Raw genomic sequence first — 18532 nt, 5'->3', positions numbered from 1 at the left:
GATGTGGATAGGATAGGGTGGGTTGGAGCCGAGTGTGGCGCTCACTATTTTGACTACAGGTGGTGGGTGGTGTTTCCTAAACAACCGTGGAATTGGGCTATCAGTAGTGTTCGTAACAATTATAACTTAGATCTCAAAATAGCATAGCTGAGGGTGGAGGGTTTGTGATTTTTAGAGTCACATTTCCCCACCTCTGTCTCCTTGCTCCTCACCGATAAGGCTAGGAGACAGCTTCCTGGCAGTGGCCCAACAGATGCCAGTTTCTGTAGTGTTAATTGCCCTTGAACTGGGGACAAGTGCCTTCATGTGGGTGTCACTTGTCACCAGCAGGTCTCTCTCTGCCCTGCACCTGTTTCAGACCATCATATTTTTCCTTTTAAAGAGGCAGATTATCTGTTGATTGTGTAACTGGGCACATCTGTAGCCAGACCCTGCAAGAACCCTTTGCTGCAACCCAGCAACGCTTGCTCCTCAGATCCTAGCTCGTAGCAAGCACGTGCTTGGAAACGTGCTTGTGCTGGACTGGGGGCAGGAAGGAGCTCATAAGCTAAATGACTTCTACAGCTTCTCCCAGAGAATGGATTTATCACTTAGAAGAAAAGACATATGGATTGTAGGTAGTGTGTGCCTTATCTCGTCTTTCTTACTGTGGCGTGTGCTCCAGTCCGTGATGACACGGGGAGGTCACAGACAGGCTCCTGCTCTTGAGGACACACAGGTAGTAACATCATTTTTAACTAAAACAGATTCATTTTGCTCTTCTGTTTGAATGTTTCCAGCCAGAGAGTGGTGCTTGCCAAAGGAGATGGAATGCATGCCCTGTCTTAATCCTTGCCTTAGGCAGAGTAGGGGTAATAATAGTGGCATGTGGCACATTTCAATGCTTCAAACACTTGCAGCAACTTTCAGGGAACTTTGAAGCAGCCATTCCTGGTACATATTAAGGTTGGCAATCTATTTTTGTTTGTGAGAGATAAAAACAATGTCAACATCTCTTCATTCTTCTACTTTCTTATATGACTTCATCATGAAAATAAAATAACACAAAAGTAAAACTTCTTTTCCCAGTATTAAGAAGTCTGTGGCAAAAACAGTATCTGAAGGATAATTTCCTCTTCTGAGAAAGTTATCTAGCACAGCCTTCTATGCTTTTCCCTTTGTAGTGTTGCCTGACAATGCCTTTCACATGATACTGTAGCTATTCCAGGAATGGAATTCAGTTAGGAAATTAGCAGAAATCCAAAAGAAGAGAAATAATTCAGATTCTGTGGATTTAGCACTTCCCAAGAGAGGTACTTGTATCTGGGAAAGTAGCTTTCCACATATTTCATTCTTTCATCAATTTTAGCATAGGATAAATTGTTTTTAAAACCATATTTAGAAGATTCTGAAACAGTTTAGAATATGTTATAGAAAACAGCCTGAGCCTTTGTCCCTACAGGAAGTGGATTTACAGAGGTCTTGCTCACCTTTTTTTCTTTATCATCAACTCGCTTCCCCAGACTTGAGGCTTTTTTCCCCGAGTACAATCTTAATACCACAGTTATATTGTGTACCTGTTTATGTATTATAGGTATATCTGGGCTTTAAAAGTAAAAAGTAAGATTTTTTTCATCCCTCCTAAAGAATCAGTTTTTATATTCTTGGGGTGATATTACTCCCATTGAGATCGCATTATTTACAGTTAAAAGAGATTTCTCCAGGGGAGTTGGACAATAAATCCCTATGTTTGTATAAAAATGTCTTCTTTATGTCTTGTTCAACAAGGAACCATCAACTCAGCATTTTGGTGGTTAGAGGATTGGAAAGCTCTGGGAGTCATGCTTTGATAATGGCCTGAGGCTTTCCAGGGGACCCTGACACAAGAGGTATTTCTGGGACCATTAGATTCACTTTCAGGGGAATTGCCAGACCTTGAAATGTTTTTCATCTGATCTACTTTAGCTTAGGACAGGGTAAAAGAGATGAGAGAAAGATGGATAGACAGGAACAGACTTTTTTGTAAAGTAAGACATCATAAAGCATTACGAGTCTCTTTAGGTCTGACCTAACATCGTGGTTAGGTCTGCGTTTTCAGACTTGGTCACTGTTGTCCAGACATTAATCATTTTTGGCTGTTAAATTTCCTATGGGAAATATTATCAGGGCTTTTCTTGTACATATGGAAAAGAATGAGTTATTCACCCAGGCTGTGAGAATGTAGTGTCCATAGCATTTCCCAGTGAAAAGCCCAGCAAGATATGGGCTAGTTAGGAGTGTTGTGGGTGTGGATGTTTAAAAGTTTTTGCAGCTTTTTCACTGTAAAGAAAATGTCTCTTATATCAGATTTTACAACATATTTTATAGCCTTTCCCCACTGTTAATGATTATTTAGAAATGTGGGCAACTTACTGTCTTAGAAACTTCTACAAACCCAACAGTTTTAGGAACTGTCTTGTATAGGGACATGAGAGAATCTTATTTGTGATACTACTGTGATCTGTCTCCATTCAGGACATAGAATAATTGAAAGGTTTTTGCAGTGTACTGGGTGTAGATATCTGCCCATGTAAAGTTCTGGTGTCCTGAACTAAACGCACAGATAAGTCATATTTATAGTTGTGTCTTATCCAGTTCTCAGAATTTATAATAGTTTTATGCCACTTGGTGTAATATGAGAAAAATACCTTATTTTCTCTCTCTAAAAGTTAAAGCAATATAGTAAAACCCATAAATATCACAAACCAAATCTGTATTCCTAAAAAAATGCTTAACACACCTGATGACACAATTCTTAAATACAATTGACCCAGCTATGTCCTTGTCTACTTACCTAAAATATTATTTTTGTAAAAAGCACATTTTTCCATAGTGTTTCCCAGACTTCATTTTTTTTCCACATACCACCTTAATACTTCTACTATATCTACATGCTACTTTTACTTCTATTAATATTTTCACATGTCAAATCATTAAAGAAAATTTTAGCAAAAGCAATAATAGAGTGAAATCATGTTTTATTCTAGAGCATATGCTTATTCTAGATTTTCTAGTACACAATAACGCGCATACATCTAAATCTTCTAAATGATTTTGTTAGCTAACAACCTAAAAATCACTCTAAATCCTTAGCAATGAAGTAATCCCAAGTCAGCCTCTGGATGCCTGGACAGCATTGCTATTTCTAGGTTTTTTCCTGGGCCATTTGGCACTGTCAACTCTATTTCTCATTTCTGCCCACCATGTAGTGACAGTGGCGCGGATCAGGGAAACTGGTGGTAAGCAGACAGCAGTGTAGAGGAGATCTAAAGTCTTTTTCTCTAGTTAGCAGATAAATGGAAAAACAATGATAAGTTTATTTGGTGCTTTTTATGTGCCTGACCCATGTCCTCCTTACTGTCACCCACGAGGTCCCATCAGAAAGCAGAACTGAGACAAGAGCACATATGCAGACTGCTTGTTTTGGATATTGACTCAGGAAATAGGAGTGGGAGTGAGGACTGTGAAACAGGGAAGGAGAGAAGCCCCGACAGGTGGCGTTGCCAAGCTGACTGCTGCCTGGCAGGATAACTTCAGAGCTGTCCACCCACAGGACTGGGCGGGGATATTAACCCATAGAGTGTGATCCCTGCTGCTTAGGAGCTGTCCCATGGTGTGACTAACGCTTGGCACTTTCTGTTGCATGTGGGTGAATGCTGGTTCTCTTGGGGGTCCCAGGCAGCACTTCAATCTCATTTAGAACTTTTGCTTAGAGAAAGGTGTCTAATTTGCTAGTCCACTGACTGTAAAAGTGATTGTTCTTTGGGTACCAGCACAAGCCTGCAGTACAATCCATGGCTCCTGGCTTCATCCACTTGGGGGCGCTGATGAGCACATGTTATTCTGTCGTTTCCATAACGAATGGGACACTAAAGACCTGTGCTCTATCACGTAGACCATGACAAAAAGATGAGAAACCTAGAAGCATAGCTCTTGAGATATCTTGAAGGTCAGCTAACCAAATCCTTCTTTGAAGGGAGAACTCAAAGTCCAAGAGATAAAAAATGGACTTGCCCCAAATCTGTTAAAGCGAGGGACTCTCCTTTCCTAAGATGAGCATTGTCTTCCCATCGCGTCGTCTGAGTTGCTCGGTATGTGTTGTGTTTCGTCAGCGCCCGGCTTCCTTCGCACGGCAGGTGGGCAGCACTTCGCATGGTGGCAGCCAAGGCTCCCCCGTGGTCATTTCCCACTGGACACACCACGGCAGTTACCGGGGAGGCTCTGGCTCAGCCGGCCTGGAGCAGGTGATGACCAGCCAGACCCGCTGGCCCCCTGCCTTGCTCCAGCTGTTTCTGGTGGCATCCTGCTTCTCAACTTTCCTGTGCCTCTGGCTCCTTCTCTATGAACAATTCCCCCGAGGCCTCTGTTTGGGAGCCGGGAATCTGAGCCCAGCATGGAGCCCAGTTAGAAGGCTCAGGTGGCCATGGGGGAGCTGGCCTCAGAAAATGGACTTAGTTAAATCTTGTAGGTGCCCAGTTATGCAACTATATATATATATATATATATATATATATATATATATATATATATATATATACCATGATTCTTTTTCTGAGTGGATTAGCTTGACTGCCTCAGGACACCATTATTAGGTTTAGTTGTTAAAATTTAGCTGCAATTATATATTTTTAAAGTAAACAGTAAGTATTTGAAATCATTTCTGATGAATTTTCTAAGGAAAGTTTGTATTATCTTCACATTACATGAAATATTTTCACATTTGATTATTATTTTGGTTGGTTGGTCTATTTCTGTAAACACAGCCAGACTGGACGGAGGAAATAGTCGAGCTTCTTTTATTTGGAGCGCTGAGGCTCTCCTCTGGCGCTGTGCAACAGTGACCTCCGGTGGGCAGAAGGTGCAACGGTCACTGCGGTGGGGCAATGAAGTCAGACCGCTTCAGGCTAATCCTAACAGTCACCAAAGGGAAAGGGACTGGGTAGGGTGGGCGGGAAGGGAGGGAGAAGGCGGAAAAGGGGGCATTACGATTAGCACACATAATGTGGGGGCGGGGCACGGGGAAGGCAGTACAACACAGAGAAGATAAGTAGTGATTCTATAGCATCTTAGTACGCTGATGAACAGTGACTGTAATGGGGTATGCGGTGGGGGCTTGATAATGGGGGGAGTCTAGTAACCATAACTTGCTCATGTAATTGTACATAAATGATACCAAAAATAAAATCCTAATAGTTGAAAGCAACATCCTGTGCCTGGAACCAGTTGGGTTCCCAGTCATCTGTTCACTGGTACAGGAGTCAGGAAAGAATACACTGAAACTAATGATCCTTTCAAATATATAGTAACATTGGAAAATTACAAGCTAGATGTAGTTTGTCAGCATACTTTAAGATACTTAATTGTTTTGGATATACAATGCACAAATTTCTGAATTCTCTGTACTTTATTCATCACAACTAAGTTTTGACCATTGAATGGAGTTGACTTTTCACCAAATATAGATCAGGAAGATAGGTAATCCAAATGTTATCTTGTTTAGCTTTTTATAGTACTTCTTGGTATTTTTGCAGTTTTACCTAAGGTGAGAAGTTTCAATGTGAGACGGTTTAGCTGTGGAATACAGTTTAGTGTAAGACCACAAGCTTGAATTTCATTTCTGCCTCCTGCTACCTTTATGACACTGAGCATGTTATTTAGCCTCTTTGAGCCTATTTCATTGGTAATGATGCTAACCCCACAGGGTTGTTGTATAAAGCAGTTACCCAATGTTTTGACTCAGAGGAAGTGCTTCATAAACACAACTGAGCTTTTACTATCAATGGCAGCTAACCCTCTGTGGCCTTATCTCTTTCCTACTGTGAGCCCCACACATCTAGTTTCCTGAAGGACTTCTCTCCTTTAATGTCTTTCCACCTGGCATTTCCTTCTATGTTTCCTGGTAACCTGGTTCACCTTAGTGACCTTGATCTCTGAACTGTGATGTTGACCCTTCCTTCTTCTGCTTCATCCTGTCAGACATCACATTGCGTATCTGGCTCCTTGAAAGGTTTCTTACATCTCTCTTTTGCATTTCTATTGGAATGATGGCAAAATGGGTTAGTATTTCTCCACTGTCATCTAAGGATGTGTACAGATACGATGAGCTATCTTCAGAGACTCATGAAGGGGAGAAGCTCTTCATCCAGTCCAGCAGAATTCTCTCAAGATGCCTAACTATTAAGAGATAATAATGGAAACATGGCTTGGAAAATCAAAAGATTAACTAAATTCTTGATGGTGGGATCATATTATTTAACATAGAGAAGGAGTTAGCAACATGGGCCTAATAGAACATGAGAGAAGGCTAACTATTCATATGGACGTGTTACCTACTATGCCATGAAAGCCAGGCTATGCATGGCTGGTTCAAGCCTGTCAAAGGGGCAGTTTACAAAGATGCGTAAGCTCTCAAATTACAACACTTATTATCACTGATGTGACAGAAGCAGCAGGAGAGATTCCACTGATGTCCTGCCTAGAACCTTTGCCTCTTGGTATTTCAAATGGTGGATGACCAGACTCGACTTACTGAGCGGTTGCATACCACTGGGGAAGCTGTCCCTGTTCCCTGAGAACCGTCCTGACTCCCAGGCTCGGAGGGCCACACATAGTTAATTGTAGAGCTGTATATTCTAATGCAGTAAAGGGAAGGTTGGAAAGTCCATAGGCATAATGTCTAACTCTTAAGCTTGTCCACTAGAAGATAATGACATAATTCAAGCCTATCAGTCTATTTCCACTTGTTCTATTTTAATATTATGTGTTGCATGACCAATATAATTTTATGTGGGATTATTGATATTGCTCCCCAACACATAATACTGGAAATTTATGTTAGTATATTATGCATGTTGGTATATTAAAGGCTCTGAGAAGTCTCCCTGGTAAAACAGCAATGGAACTTTTTTTAACCAGGCGCAAGCTTTCAATAGATAGCAACTCAGATCTGAAACATTATCAGTATTATTGTTTATCCTAAGAGCTTTCAAAATTTATTTGACCACTTAGTCTTCTGTTTCCTGAGGTACACCTACCTCCCAGGGCGGCATAGCCATGCCTTGGGGAATGGTGGGTTAGAGAGGGCCAGTTGTTGACTTTGGTGTCAAAGAGACTCAGATTCAAAGCCCCGTGGGACCCGGCTGCATGACTGTCATTTAACCTGAGTCTCGGTCCTTCATCCATCAAAATGCCATAATAATGCCAACCTTGCCGGACAATTGGGAGGAGTAAATTGGCTAATCTACCTGTTAGCAAATGGCTTGGTGCCTGGCACAGAGATGTGACCCCCAAATTTGATTTTTGTTCCCACTCGTTTACTTTTCACCACACCTTTCCTCATTCCTCTCCTGTGTGCCTTTTGAAATCCTTCCTGTCCTTCAAAGCCAGACTCATATCCCACCACAGGTGATTCTATTCTGACCTCCCCAGTTTATATTGGCTTTTGTGTGGACGGCTTTGGCGTCCCTTCTGGTAATTCACATTTCACGGGGGGCCAAAATAAGGATAATTATTAATATGCCTATTTCAAATATTGAAACAAAATAATGAGTAGGGCCAACCTCCAAATAGCAGACTATTTGGAACAATATTGGTGTTGGACAATTTTCCCAAGAATTCCAAGAGGTCGTACTGGGATGAAATTTTCATCATTTCTAGATTGGCAGAGTCAGTTTTGAGAGGTTGGTGCGATCTGATAGACCCCAGCCTTCTTCATTTACTCGCAGATCAGAGTGTCCCCAATGAGAGAACACCATAGTTCCGGGAGCTTTCTGTCCCCCTCTGAAGAATAAGTCCATCTGCTACCTCTTTCACTCAAGTTGAAATTTGTATATCAACTTGTGCTCTGACATGGTTGTAATAAAATGGAGTAAAATTGTTTATGACTGTAGCCAAGAGGCATCGAATAGATTCTGAAGTCCCTTTTGTAATTACTTATCCAAGAAAGAATAAGTTCATTTGAATACATGTTTTATGCATTTTCTTTGTTTGTTTGTTTCTTGTATATATTCTAGTCATTGACAGTTGCTATTTTATGTGGGATGAAAATGGTCATTCACCACAGACCAGAATCTTATTACTCAGAGAGTGGCCCATGACGTGTCAGCATCCCTTGGGACCTTGATCGATCCAGACCTACTGAACAGGACCCTGAATTTTAACAAGCCCCCTGGGTGACTCATGTGCACATTAAGTTTGAGAAGTACTAGAATATTCATTACCTTCTGCAATTGAAAAATAAAGGGTTAATCAAAGTTTACTGTAAAAAACCTGCTGAAAGAAAAATAAACATTTACTGCCACAGTTGTGAATATATGCTTACCTAATATATATATATATATATATATATGTATGCATGACATACACACACATATTCAGAATATGTATTTATGTGTGTGTATATATATGTGTGTATACATATATATATTCTCTAGGGGTCTAAGCTATTCCTTGGGAACCAGGCAATATTCTTTCTTGACCATTTTAAGAGCATATTTTCCTTGATAAAATAAATATGTCTAATAATAGTTCTTTCCATTAGATTTCCCAGGCAGACAAAATACAAGACTATACTATGGCCTGTTAGATATGCCGAGGGAAGATGACATGTGAAGTGCCAGGCACGGCCTGCCTTCCTTGTGAAGGTCACACCGGTCCTCTCAGAGATGGGTCCATAGCCTGTTTGAAAGGTGATGGCCCTGTGATGAGATGCTGTGTCATGGAAATTCCTTGGTCCACTCTTGGAAAAGCAGTAGGAGGTTTAACTGAAAACCACATATGTGCTGAGTGAAGGACTAAGCCGTGAGAATCTATCTTGTAGCTGAGTTACTTCTGCAGGCGTTTTCCAGGAGGTAAACAGGAACATGTGTGGTGTGGAGTGGCTCAATCCATGGCATTCTATAGTTGCTGCTTTTGGGTGGCTTTTGGTTCAGAAATTCCCAGGGTCAAGTGGAAAGACTGCTGTTATCTGGAGTTCAAGGGCTCGTCTGGGCTTTGCCATTCACAGTATGCAAGAGATCTTGACTTTGGGCAAGTTATGCCACTCTCTGATGTTTGTTTATCTAGGATGACAACCACTGTTCTAGGGAGCATTTCTCAAACTCCTGAAGATGAGAGTCACATAGGGTGCGTGGTGAATACACAGACCTCCAGGCCCCCAGCTACTGAAGCAGAATCTGCAGGAGAGGAGCTTGGGAATCTGTTGTGAATGACCTTCCAGGAGGTGCTCATGAGAAGTGTGGTTGGCACTGCTCAGAGGAAGCAGCCTGCCTCCTCCCCAGTTCTGTTTTCCTCCCATCCCTGGACTTGCTCATGCCAGGAGATGCCAGTTGGCACATAAGAAGATGATCATGTCTCATTGCTGGGGTTTGTCTACATACAAATGTATTGAACTTAGAAGTATTTGACTTCTTTATGAGATGAGAACTCATCACCCCTACCTCTTATGATTAACTTAGTCTTATCACCACATGAGTTTCCTTATCTATAGAATAAGGTGGATAATATATACATATTAGATTTTTTTTTGTTCTGAGTCAATGCTACATGAATGCCAACTGATATTTTTGAGTTTGTTGTACCTCCTATTGCTTGGTTGGTCTGTGAGGTCTCCTGTTATCTGGGATTATAAATTCATGGAAAATTGTGGAAACTATAGTTTTTATGTATATAGCCCCATTTCCATCATACTCTTCTATTTTTCCATCAGTTGCATCAAGACTAAAATGAGAAGTGGGATTAAAAATTTGGTTCTCTCATACCCAGTAGTCAGAAACCTGGCTCTGAGAGAAGGAAGGCTTCTCCACAGTTTGGTTGAGATATAATATGTGCCTGAGGTAGCAAAAGAGGTTCCGTGCAGGATAAAACCAACTGATCAGAAATAATTTAAAAAATACAAAGGTTTAAGAAGAGTTAAATTGAGAATCACTTTGCATTACATGCAAGCAGGTCGAAGGACCTGACCCTGTCTGGATAATTATAATAAAGTAAACCTTCCTTGAATGTATTTGAGAAACTGAACGAAATCCAACTGCAGTGTTATGAGCCCTAAACATATCCACAAATAGATTGAGAGAGCGGATGGGGACAGAGGGTCAAGGAAGGCTGTGAGTGAGAGAATATTTGGAAGGAAAAGCCAAGGGTAAGTGGTGTGAAGCCCAAACTTCCGGCAATTTGAGGTCATTCTCAGCAGAAATGAAACACCGGGGCAGTCCCTTGACCATTCCTGCAAAACTGTCTGGATTTTTTGTCCTGTGGCATTGGCAGAAGACACAGCTCACCCCCCAGAATGTTGGTCCCACGTGCTCCCTACACCCCAGAGTCTTCAGGGTTCACTCAGCATGGCCTGGCGCAGAGCCACATCGCCAGGGCCACTGCAGAGCTGGCCAACAAGCTCTGTTAAGACCAGGGTGCAGCTCAGACACATGCTGGCTGTACGTTTGTGCCTCAATAGGAACTGCTAGCACTGGAAACACAAGGACTTGTACTACTGTGCTTGGGTCAAGTGGAAAGAACTTATTAAATACTTCCTGAGTGCCCAGATACCTGCTAAGATCTATGGACAAGGCCAGAGACATGGAGTTTATGGTGTCCATCATAATTAACCTTCGGACAATGTCTATTCCTATAACTTGCCAAGTTGGTATTTGAAATATGAGGTTAATAATATTGCTTTCATGTGGCTGCTGCGCAGAACACATAGGAACTGTGCATAAAACACTTAGTAAAATGCCTGATGCAAAGTGATGCTCAAGAAATGGTTGTGAACATTATTAATGCTATTGTTACTGTTAACTCTAGAAACTTATCATTTAGATGAGGTTGAAATGTCTGATTATATGAACCAGGAAGAAAACAAGACTGGGCACATTCAAGGGTGGTTCTTGGGGACCATAATCCTCCAAGTATGGCCGTGGGCTGGTTCAGGCTGACTTCCTGGCCTAGGCCTGCAGACAGTCACTTTTTGGGCCATCTCTACTCTCACCTAGGTTTATGCAGAAATGGAGTCACCCCCAAGGCCACCAGCTGGACTTCCTGTTGATGGCCTCACTGCTGTATGGCAAGGATCATGTGTGGCTAGCTGTTGTAACTGTCACCCTCTCTCACTGCCACTTTCTTTTCCTCACCAAGCCCTTTAAAACTCTAACTTCAGGGCTGGATCTCTAAGTCCTTTGGGAATAGAAGACAAAACAGGCATATGAAACTGGACCACAGGGTCTGGCATTTATGTATTTCACCAATCTTCAAGGAGCACTCAGTGAGTGGGCGGGGTCAGATACAGTGACAAATAAAAGGAATAGTCTCTCTCGCTTCCACAGCTTGCAGAGAAGCCAGGCAGCTGAAAGGGTGCCAAGGGTAGAGAGAAGAGCAGAAGCATGGGCTGTTACTTATCTGGAGGGATTAAGGAAGGTCACTCTAAGCAAGAGGAATTTTATTTGGTACCCAAAGGGTGAGCAGAAATAGAGCAGGGCAACACAGTGGAGTGGCCCAATAAAGGCTTATTTAGTAGATGAATTAAAGAAGGAGCGAAAGTGAAGAGAGATGGAGAGAAGTAGCAGGGCCAGAGCTGGGTGGCTGCAAGCCCTTGCAGACCTGCCCTGCTGGAGGCTAGAGAGTGGAGTCCTCTGGCCAGCTCCAGAGTGGAGATAGCAAAGGGCGGCCTGTTTCCATCCCTCTGACAGTTCTGACTTTCTGCTAATATTCCACCATTATTCTGTCATCACTGAAGGTTAATTCTGGTGGTTCCAGGGCTTATTCCTGGGACTTCTTAGAAATGAAATTATAGTTGGTGCCATTTCCCTTCCTTCTGAAATTACTATTGCTCTATTTTTAGTATGTTTTAAGGATTAAAAGCATTACTTACCTCTGGTTTTCCATATAACCACTTCTGATGACTACCGCTTTTAAATACTTTTTTTCCAGGCTATCCAGCCTGAATTAACTTTTTTGTAAGAAAAGGTCTTTCATGGTTTATAAATTTTAATGCAAGATGCTAACTGCCAGGATATTCCGGACCACAGCCAGGGGGTTAACCAGCATCCCTTAACGGATGAAACGAGGCAAGCCCGTGCTGCACCTGGACACAGGGGCTCTTTCATCGTTCACTTTTAAAGTCATGACACCTCCTGGTTTTAACCTCAGGACATCAAAAATTTTCTTTTATAACCTGTTTCCTGGAAATAGGTCTTTGCTGTGCTAATGGATAATTTTTCACTTCATATTTTTTTAAGGTGCATAAATTGTATTTTTTTTCCTCTTGAAATAAAAAAAACTCTGGGTATGGAGGGGGTAATGGTAAGAGTCTCCTCTGTATTAAATAGCACAGACCATCTCTGTCCATGATTTTTAACATTTCATTAGCAACAAGGGATTCTTACACTGCCCTGTTCCTTCCCTGCTCGTCCACAGACACTGGGCTGATTATTTGGATTAAAAGTGCTGAGTAAGAGAATTCGGCCTGAAAACTGGCCTCTAAAGTGAATGCCAGAGGCTCTAACCACATAGAGACCTGCTCATGTGGTATTTAGAGTCTTTTATTTACTGCTGCAATGAAGGAAAATTGGGTTTTTGAGACCTGACTCCTATTTGTGTTTTTCCATCCTGTCTTTCCCTATGCTGGGCAATTCTGCAATAGAGGGGCTTGTTCTGGCAAAATACCTTTGTGCAAAGTTTTAAAAAGTGCTTCCTCGAGGGCAGCAGATTTGCTAGGACATTCTTCTGTGTACCCCAAGGGCTGACGTCATGGTCAGCTGACAGCACTTACTGAAGAAGAAAAAGACAGCCTATTTGCCTCCTTGAAGGGCAGGTTTGTTCAGTGTGGGAATGCCACACTGAAGGTGGGCGTCTTACTGGAACACAGAGCTTTGCTCTAAGCTAGCTGTCCATTCATTTTATTTGGAAGACCCCATATAATGCTTTTTCAGAAGCTTAGTGGGTTTTCTGGTAAGGCAGCACTTTAGGGAGGAGAAAAGCTAGCATTAGAAGATTGCCAACTACATCTCCATCTGGATGGAGATAAAAAGTTGTCTTGGCTCTGCTTTGAAGAAATTGTTTAAGTGACCCTTCTGTGTTATATAAATGAAACAAGCACAGAAACCACCTCCAAGGTAGATTTTAATGGGGGCCTTTGTAGTTTGTCAGAAACTACTCTCCCAGTGGTCTTCATGGGTAAACGCTGAAAAATGCCCCCTAGGAGGAGCCTCCTAGACAGAAACAAAACGAGACCTTCACCTTCTCCCCAGCGAGGTTCAAAGTTATTAAACCGTGTCTGAGGAACTGAAGTCTGCCATCTGGGAGGTATTCCAAGAGGCCTAAAGAGAGCCTCTCCTGGAAGGACATTGGCCCACTGCTGTGGGCAGTAGTAGGGTAGGGCTGCCAAGTAAACAATGCATCATTTTTAGTATGAGTACGGCCATGTAGTATTTGGGACATACTTACTGTCAAAAGTTCCTCGTTGCTTATCTGAAATTCACATTCCGCTGGACTTCCTGTATTCTTATTTGCATAGCAACAGGGCATGGCCTGTAAGTAAGGCTGCAACGGGGAGGTGCTTTGTGACCATGGCCTTGAGCTAACGTGCTGGGTCCTTGGGAGGGCAGGTGTGCATGCAGTTTGGCACACAGGAGGGAGCAGGAGCACCCATGGCCCACTGCTTGAGGACACCGACAGACCAGCACAGATGTCATCACAGCGCCGGGCACTGTAGGGCCCAGTGGGGAGGTAACATGGGAAGGGGGCACTGCAGAAACCGGGGCTGCAGGTGCGTGGATGCTCTCTGGCTCCCTCTTCCCGGGATTGCGCTTGGGTGGAGGAAACCAGAGAGCCTGCTGATTGGGAGGTGCGGGTTTAGGTTGATCTGAACATTGGGAAAAAGCAGGTGTGAATTACTGGATTTCCACGTGGGTAAAGAGAAACGGGACAAGTACAGAGGACCTTTGGTCACCAGGATAACCAGAGAGCTATATTATGTGGGCCTTCGCCAGTCCCAGCCTAACCGGGCATCACGGGAATGCAGGGCCAGTGGGGCAGGGCACTGAGGGAAGCTGCTGATAGAGGAAAACGCACTGTGAGTCGGAGCCCAACAGCAGGCAGTTCAAAAGGGAAATGGTAGAAGGTGACATAGAAATGTACGTAGGCTCACGGCCACCAAGAGCCAGATACAAAAACGTGGAATTTGTGAAGGCTAGGCATTATCAGACATTTTTATTTTTAAACTTTTCAAGCAATGTGAGATGAGTTAAATAAAAGTCTTAAAAGAGGCCCTCTCCATTCTGCAGAAAACAGCAAGGTTTCAATGCCCTGCCGGGGTCTTACATATGAAAAATACTTTGGAGCAAAGAGGAAGAAACAAAGCATACCGTACCAGGAGGTGCTACCCAGTGTCTGATGCTGCTTATTGGGATTAGTTTTTAAACCGTGGTACCTACGTTACCTTTAAAAATCGAGAAATCAGCTCTGCTACTTATTACCCAAATGACTGTGGAGTCGTTACTTAACATTTATGTGCCTACATTTACATGTGGGTAGAATGGGGGAAAAATGAGCACTTATAAGGTTGAGGTGAATTAAAGAAGGGCAGTGCTAGACCATGGTAAGCCCTCAGTAAATCCTAGCTAATAATAGTAATGACGATGACGATGACGATGTATGAGCCAACAATGTTACTATTTTTTAAATTTCTGAGCCCCTTTCCAGACTTATGGAATCAATATTTCTGATCCTCATGTTCAAGTACAACCACCAGTGATTCTTGGGCATTCTAAAATTTTGGAAATGCTAATCTTTGTTTCTGTGAAAGAATACCTGTCCGTGGGGGAATTCCCACCCACTTGGGGGTGGTCGTCCCAGAGACCCTGGAGGAGAAAGGGGAACTTTCTCCTGCTCCTGCCCCAGTTCTGGGCAGTTCCTTTTCTGGGCATGCCTTCCATCCACCCTCCTTAATTTACATTTTTACTTTGAAAGCCTTGTGGTGCTTTCTAGTGTCTTGCTCCTTCCCTGTGGCCAGAATCTTGAAGTAGTATAATCCAAACTTTTGTGTTTGAAAAGATGGTGGTATTTGACTTTGATTAATTAATAGAGGCAGTTCTTCAAAATTTGTGAAGAATGATGGAAGAGGCCAGAATTATGGAAGAATGATGGAAGAGGCCGCTCTGCCTGCCTGTGTGCTCTCTGACCCACACAGTGCGCTTTCCTAGGCCCACATTTCATATAACAAGAGCATCTGGCACTATTTGCAATTCTGAAGTATTATGTATCAGAAGCTGGTCTTTCCTGGTGTAATAATCCAGTTTTAAGATATTTACATGAAAATTTGTTTCAGCCTGAGTGATCATTTGTTGATTATATAATAAGCAAAGCCAAGGATTTGAGGGCTGCTTTGGTCTGAGGTTCCTGTGAGCCATTCCTACTTGTCACCATGCTTTCTTACGTCTTGTAATAGCCTAACAGCTCTGGACATGGCTGCTGCCTTCTCTTAGTAGCAGCTAGTAATTTTCTCAATGGTAGAATGAATCAAAGATGGAATTCACTTAAGCAGACACCTAACACTGAGATCTGGTTTCTCGAAAACCACTCACCTACAGCCTCAAAACACTTAAAACCATTTCCTGGTGAATGGCTGTGGCTTTGTGGACCCAGAACTCTTTCCTCCCCTCACCTACTGCATCTCTTCTGCTTTTTTTTTTTTACGTCTGTCTGTAAGTTGAAACATTGTACTTTTTTGCAATTCTGCAGTTACAGGGTCTCAGTATCATATTTGGGCTTGAAGCAGTATATGATTCTTAAGCACTTGGAAGTGCTGAATATTTCCTAGCCTTTTTAGAAAACTTTTAGTGCTTCTTAACTCCCTGAGATGTTTGGGAATGTGTGCAACTGGTAATGAGATAAGTCAGCCAAGAGAAGGTCCCCCCTGAGGGACCTTCAGAAAAGCAGAAACAGTGGAAACAGTGGGGTCCGTGGGTTTTGGTGATGATGACTCAGCAGCCATAGGAATGCCCTTTCTGTGTCCAGCTCATCCACACAGGTGCTGGGTGAGGAGGAGAAATGTCATTCTTGGTTACAGGGGGACTGAAGGTGGACAAGGTCATCTTTAAATGATCAAGCAGGGAGCCAATATAAAGGGTATCAGAAACAGACAGAATACTTTTGCATAGAAGAACCCAGAAACAGCGTTTCCTAGGAAATTTACAACCAAATTAAGGGTGTCTGTCTAGCCAGTCACCCACAGCCTGACCCCCTCCACCTGACTGTCACTGAGTGTGCAAAAAGCCAGAACTGCAGCTTTATGTGGTACTCTGACTGGGCCAATAAGGAAAATTAATTCTAAATGAAAGAAAAATGCAGTCCCTATGAAGCCAGTGAGGGAGAGAACCTCCAGAGAGCCCAGTATGAGGGCAGGCACCCAGATTTTCTGAGACATATTTGCATCTTTTGTACTTCCCAACCTTCCAATGCTAATTGCTTGAGCAAACTTGTTTCAACTTCAAGCTTTGAAATAAACTCTGATACTCTCAGGGTGCGAAACATTACATTTAAAACCTTACTTAATCATCTTAGAAATTATAAGAACTCAGATAACTTTCTTTTTTTAATTAAAGAAATGAAAATAAGAGAAGTTGGCGTTTGATTGGAAAAATGTGACATTAAGTATAAAAATGAATTATTAAGGTGATGTAACAGGGTCTCAAATTGTCATGCTAAAAATTGGGACAGCCCATTCATAAAACATTTTATATATGAAATATATGAAACTATTTTTAGATAACAATATTTATATTTTCACATTTTTCATACTCATTATACATTCACATAATCTGAAGAGTCATGAAATTTTATAAAGCCTTTGGTGAGAAATGGCCATCCTTACCCACCTTGTCTTCATTTTCCCCTCATCAGAGGTAAACATTTTCATTTGTTTTACCAGATTCTTTTGTTATTTGCCTCCATATGTCTAAATAACATGTATATGCTTCTCTTCCTTTACACATTTAGGATTTTAATTTTTAATTTTTATTTTGTCATCATTAATCTACAATTACATGAAGAACATTATGTTTACTAGGGTCCCCCCTTCACCAAGTCCCCCCCACAAACACCATTATAATCACTGTCCATCAGCATAGTAAGATGTTGTAGAATCACTACTTGTCTTCTCTGTGTTGTACAGCCCTCCCTGTATGCACCCCCCCCCCACATTATACGTGCTAATCGTAATGCGCCCTTTCTTTTTCTCCACCCTTATCCTCCCTTCGCACCCATCCTCCCCAGTCCCTTTCCCTCTGGTAACTATTAGTCCATTCTTGGGTTCTGTGATTCTGCTGCTGTTTTGTTCCTTCAGTTTTTCTTTGTTCTTATACTCCACAGATGAGTGAAATCATTTGGTATTTGTCTTTCTCTGCCTGGCTTATTTCACTGAGCATAATACCCTCTAGCTCTATCCATGTTGTTGCAAATGGTAGGATTTGTTTTCTTCTTATGGCTGAATAATATTCTATTGTGTATATGTACCACCTCTTCTTTATCCATTCATCTACTGATGGACACTTAGGTTGCTTCGATTTTTTGGCTATTGTAAATAGTGCTGCGATAAACATAGGGGTGCATCTGTCTTTTTCAAAATGGGCTGCTGCATTCTTAGGGCAAATTCCTAAAAGTAGAATTCCTGGGGCAAATGGTATTTCTATTTTGAGCTTTTTGAGGAACCTCCATACTATGTTCCATAATGGTTGAACTTATTTGCATTCCAACCAGCAGTGTAGGAGGGTTCCCCTTTCTCCACAACCTCACCAACATTTGTTTTTGTTTGTCTTTTGGATGGTGGTGATCCTTACTGGTGTAAGGTGATATGTCATTGTGGTTTTAATTTGCATTTCTCTAATAACTAGTGATGTGGAGCATCTTTTCATGTGTCTGTTGGCCATTTGAATTTCTTCTTTGGAGAACTGTCTGTTCTGCTCCTCTGACCATTTTTTAATTGGATTATTTGCTTTTTGTTTGTTGAGGTGCATGAGCTCTTCATATATTTTGGATGTCAAGCCTTTATTGGACCTGTCATTTATGAATATATTCTCCAATACTAAAGGGTACCTTTTTGTTCTACTGATGGTGTCCTTTGCTGTACAGAAGCTTTTCAGCTTGATATAGTCCCACTTGTTCATTTTTGCTTTTGTTTCCCTTGCCTAGGGAGATATGTTCATGAAGAAGTCACTCATGTTTATGTCCAAGAGATTTTTGCCTATGTTTTTTTCTAAGAGTTTTATGGTTTCATGACTTACATTCAGGTCTTTGATCCATTTTGAATTTACTTTTGTGTATGGGGTTAGACAATGATCCAGTTTCATTCTCTTACATGGAGCTGTCCAGTTTTGCCAGCACCATCTGTTGAAGAGACTGTCATTTCTCCATTGTATGTCCATGGCTCCTTTATCATATATTAATTGACCATATATGTTTGGGTTAATGTCTGGACTCTCTATTCTGTTCCACTGGTCTGTGGCTCTGTTCTTGTGCCAGTACCAAA

The 18532-nt window shown here is 41.9% G+C and overlaps 1 protein-coding gene across 6 annotated transcripts in view; it reads left to right on the top strand.

The window, feature by feature from the left end:
- The window catches only part of MYLK4 (myosin light chain kinase family member 4), a 111949-nt gene that overhangs the window by 28668 nt on the left and 64749 nt on the right, over positions 1 to 18532 (top strand). The window contains exon 1 of one of the 6 annotated variants that reach the window (XM_073224786.1): positions 415 to 718. The exons of the other annotated variants lie outside the window; for them this stretch is intronic. Within the exon in view, the coding sequence (XP_073080887.1) occupies positions 578 to 718 (141 nt within the window). The 5' untranslated portion in view covers positions 415 to 577. Of the gene's footprint in view, positions 1 to 414; positions 719 to 18532 lie in introns of those variants that run through there. 6 annotated transcript variants of the gene reach the window in all.

Source organism: Manis javanica, chromosome 16 (assembly GCF_040802235.1).
Source record: "Manis javanica isolate MJ-LG chromosome 16, MJ_LKY, whole genome shotgun sequence".
NCBI classification, from domain to species: domain Eukaryota; kingdom Metazoa; phylum Chordata; class Mammalia; order Pholidota; family Manidae; genus Manis; species Manis javanica.
The sequence above is the reverse complement of the archived record's forward strand: the minus strand, read 5'-3'. Positions and strand labels throughout refer to the sequence as shown.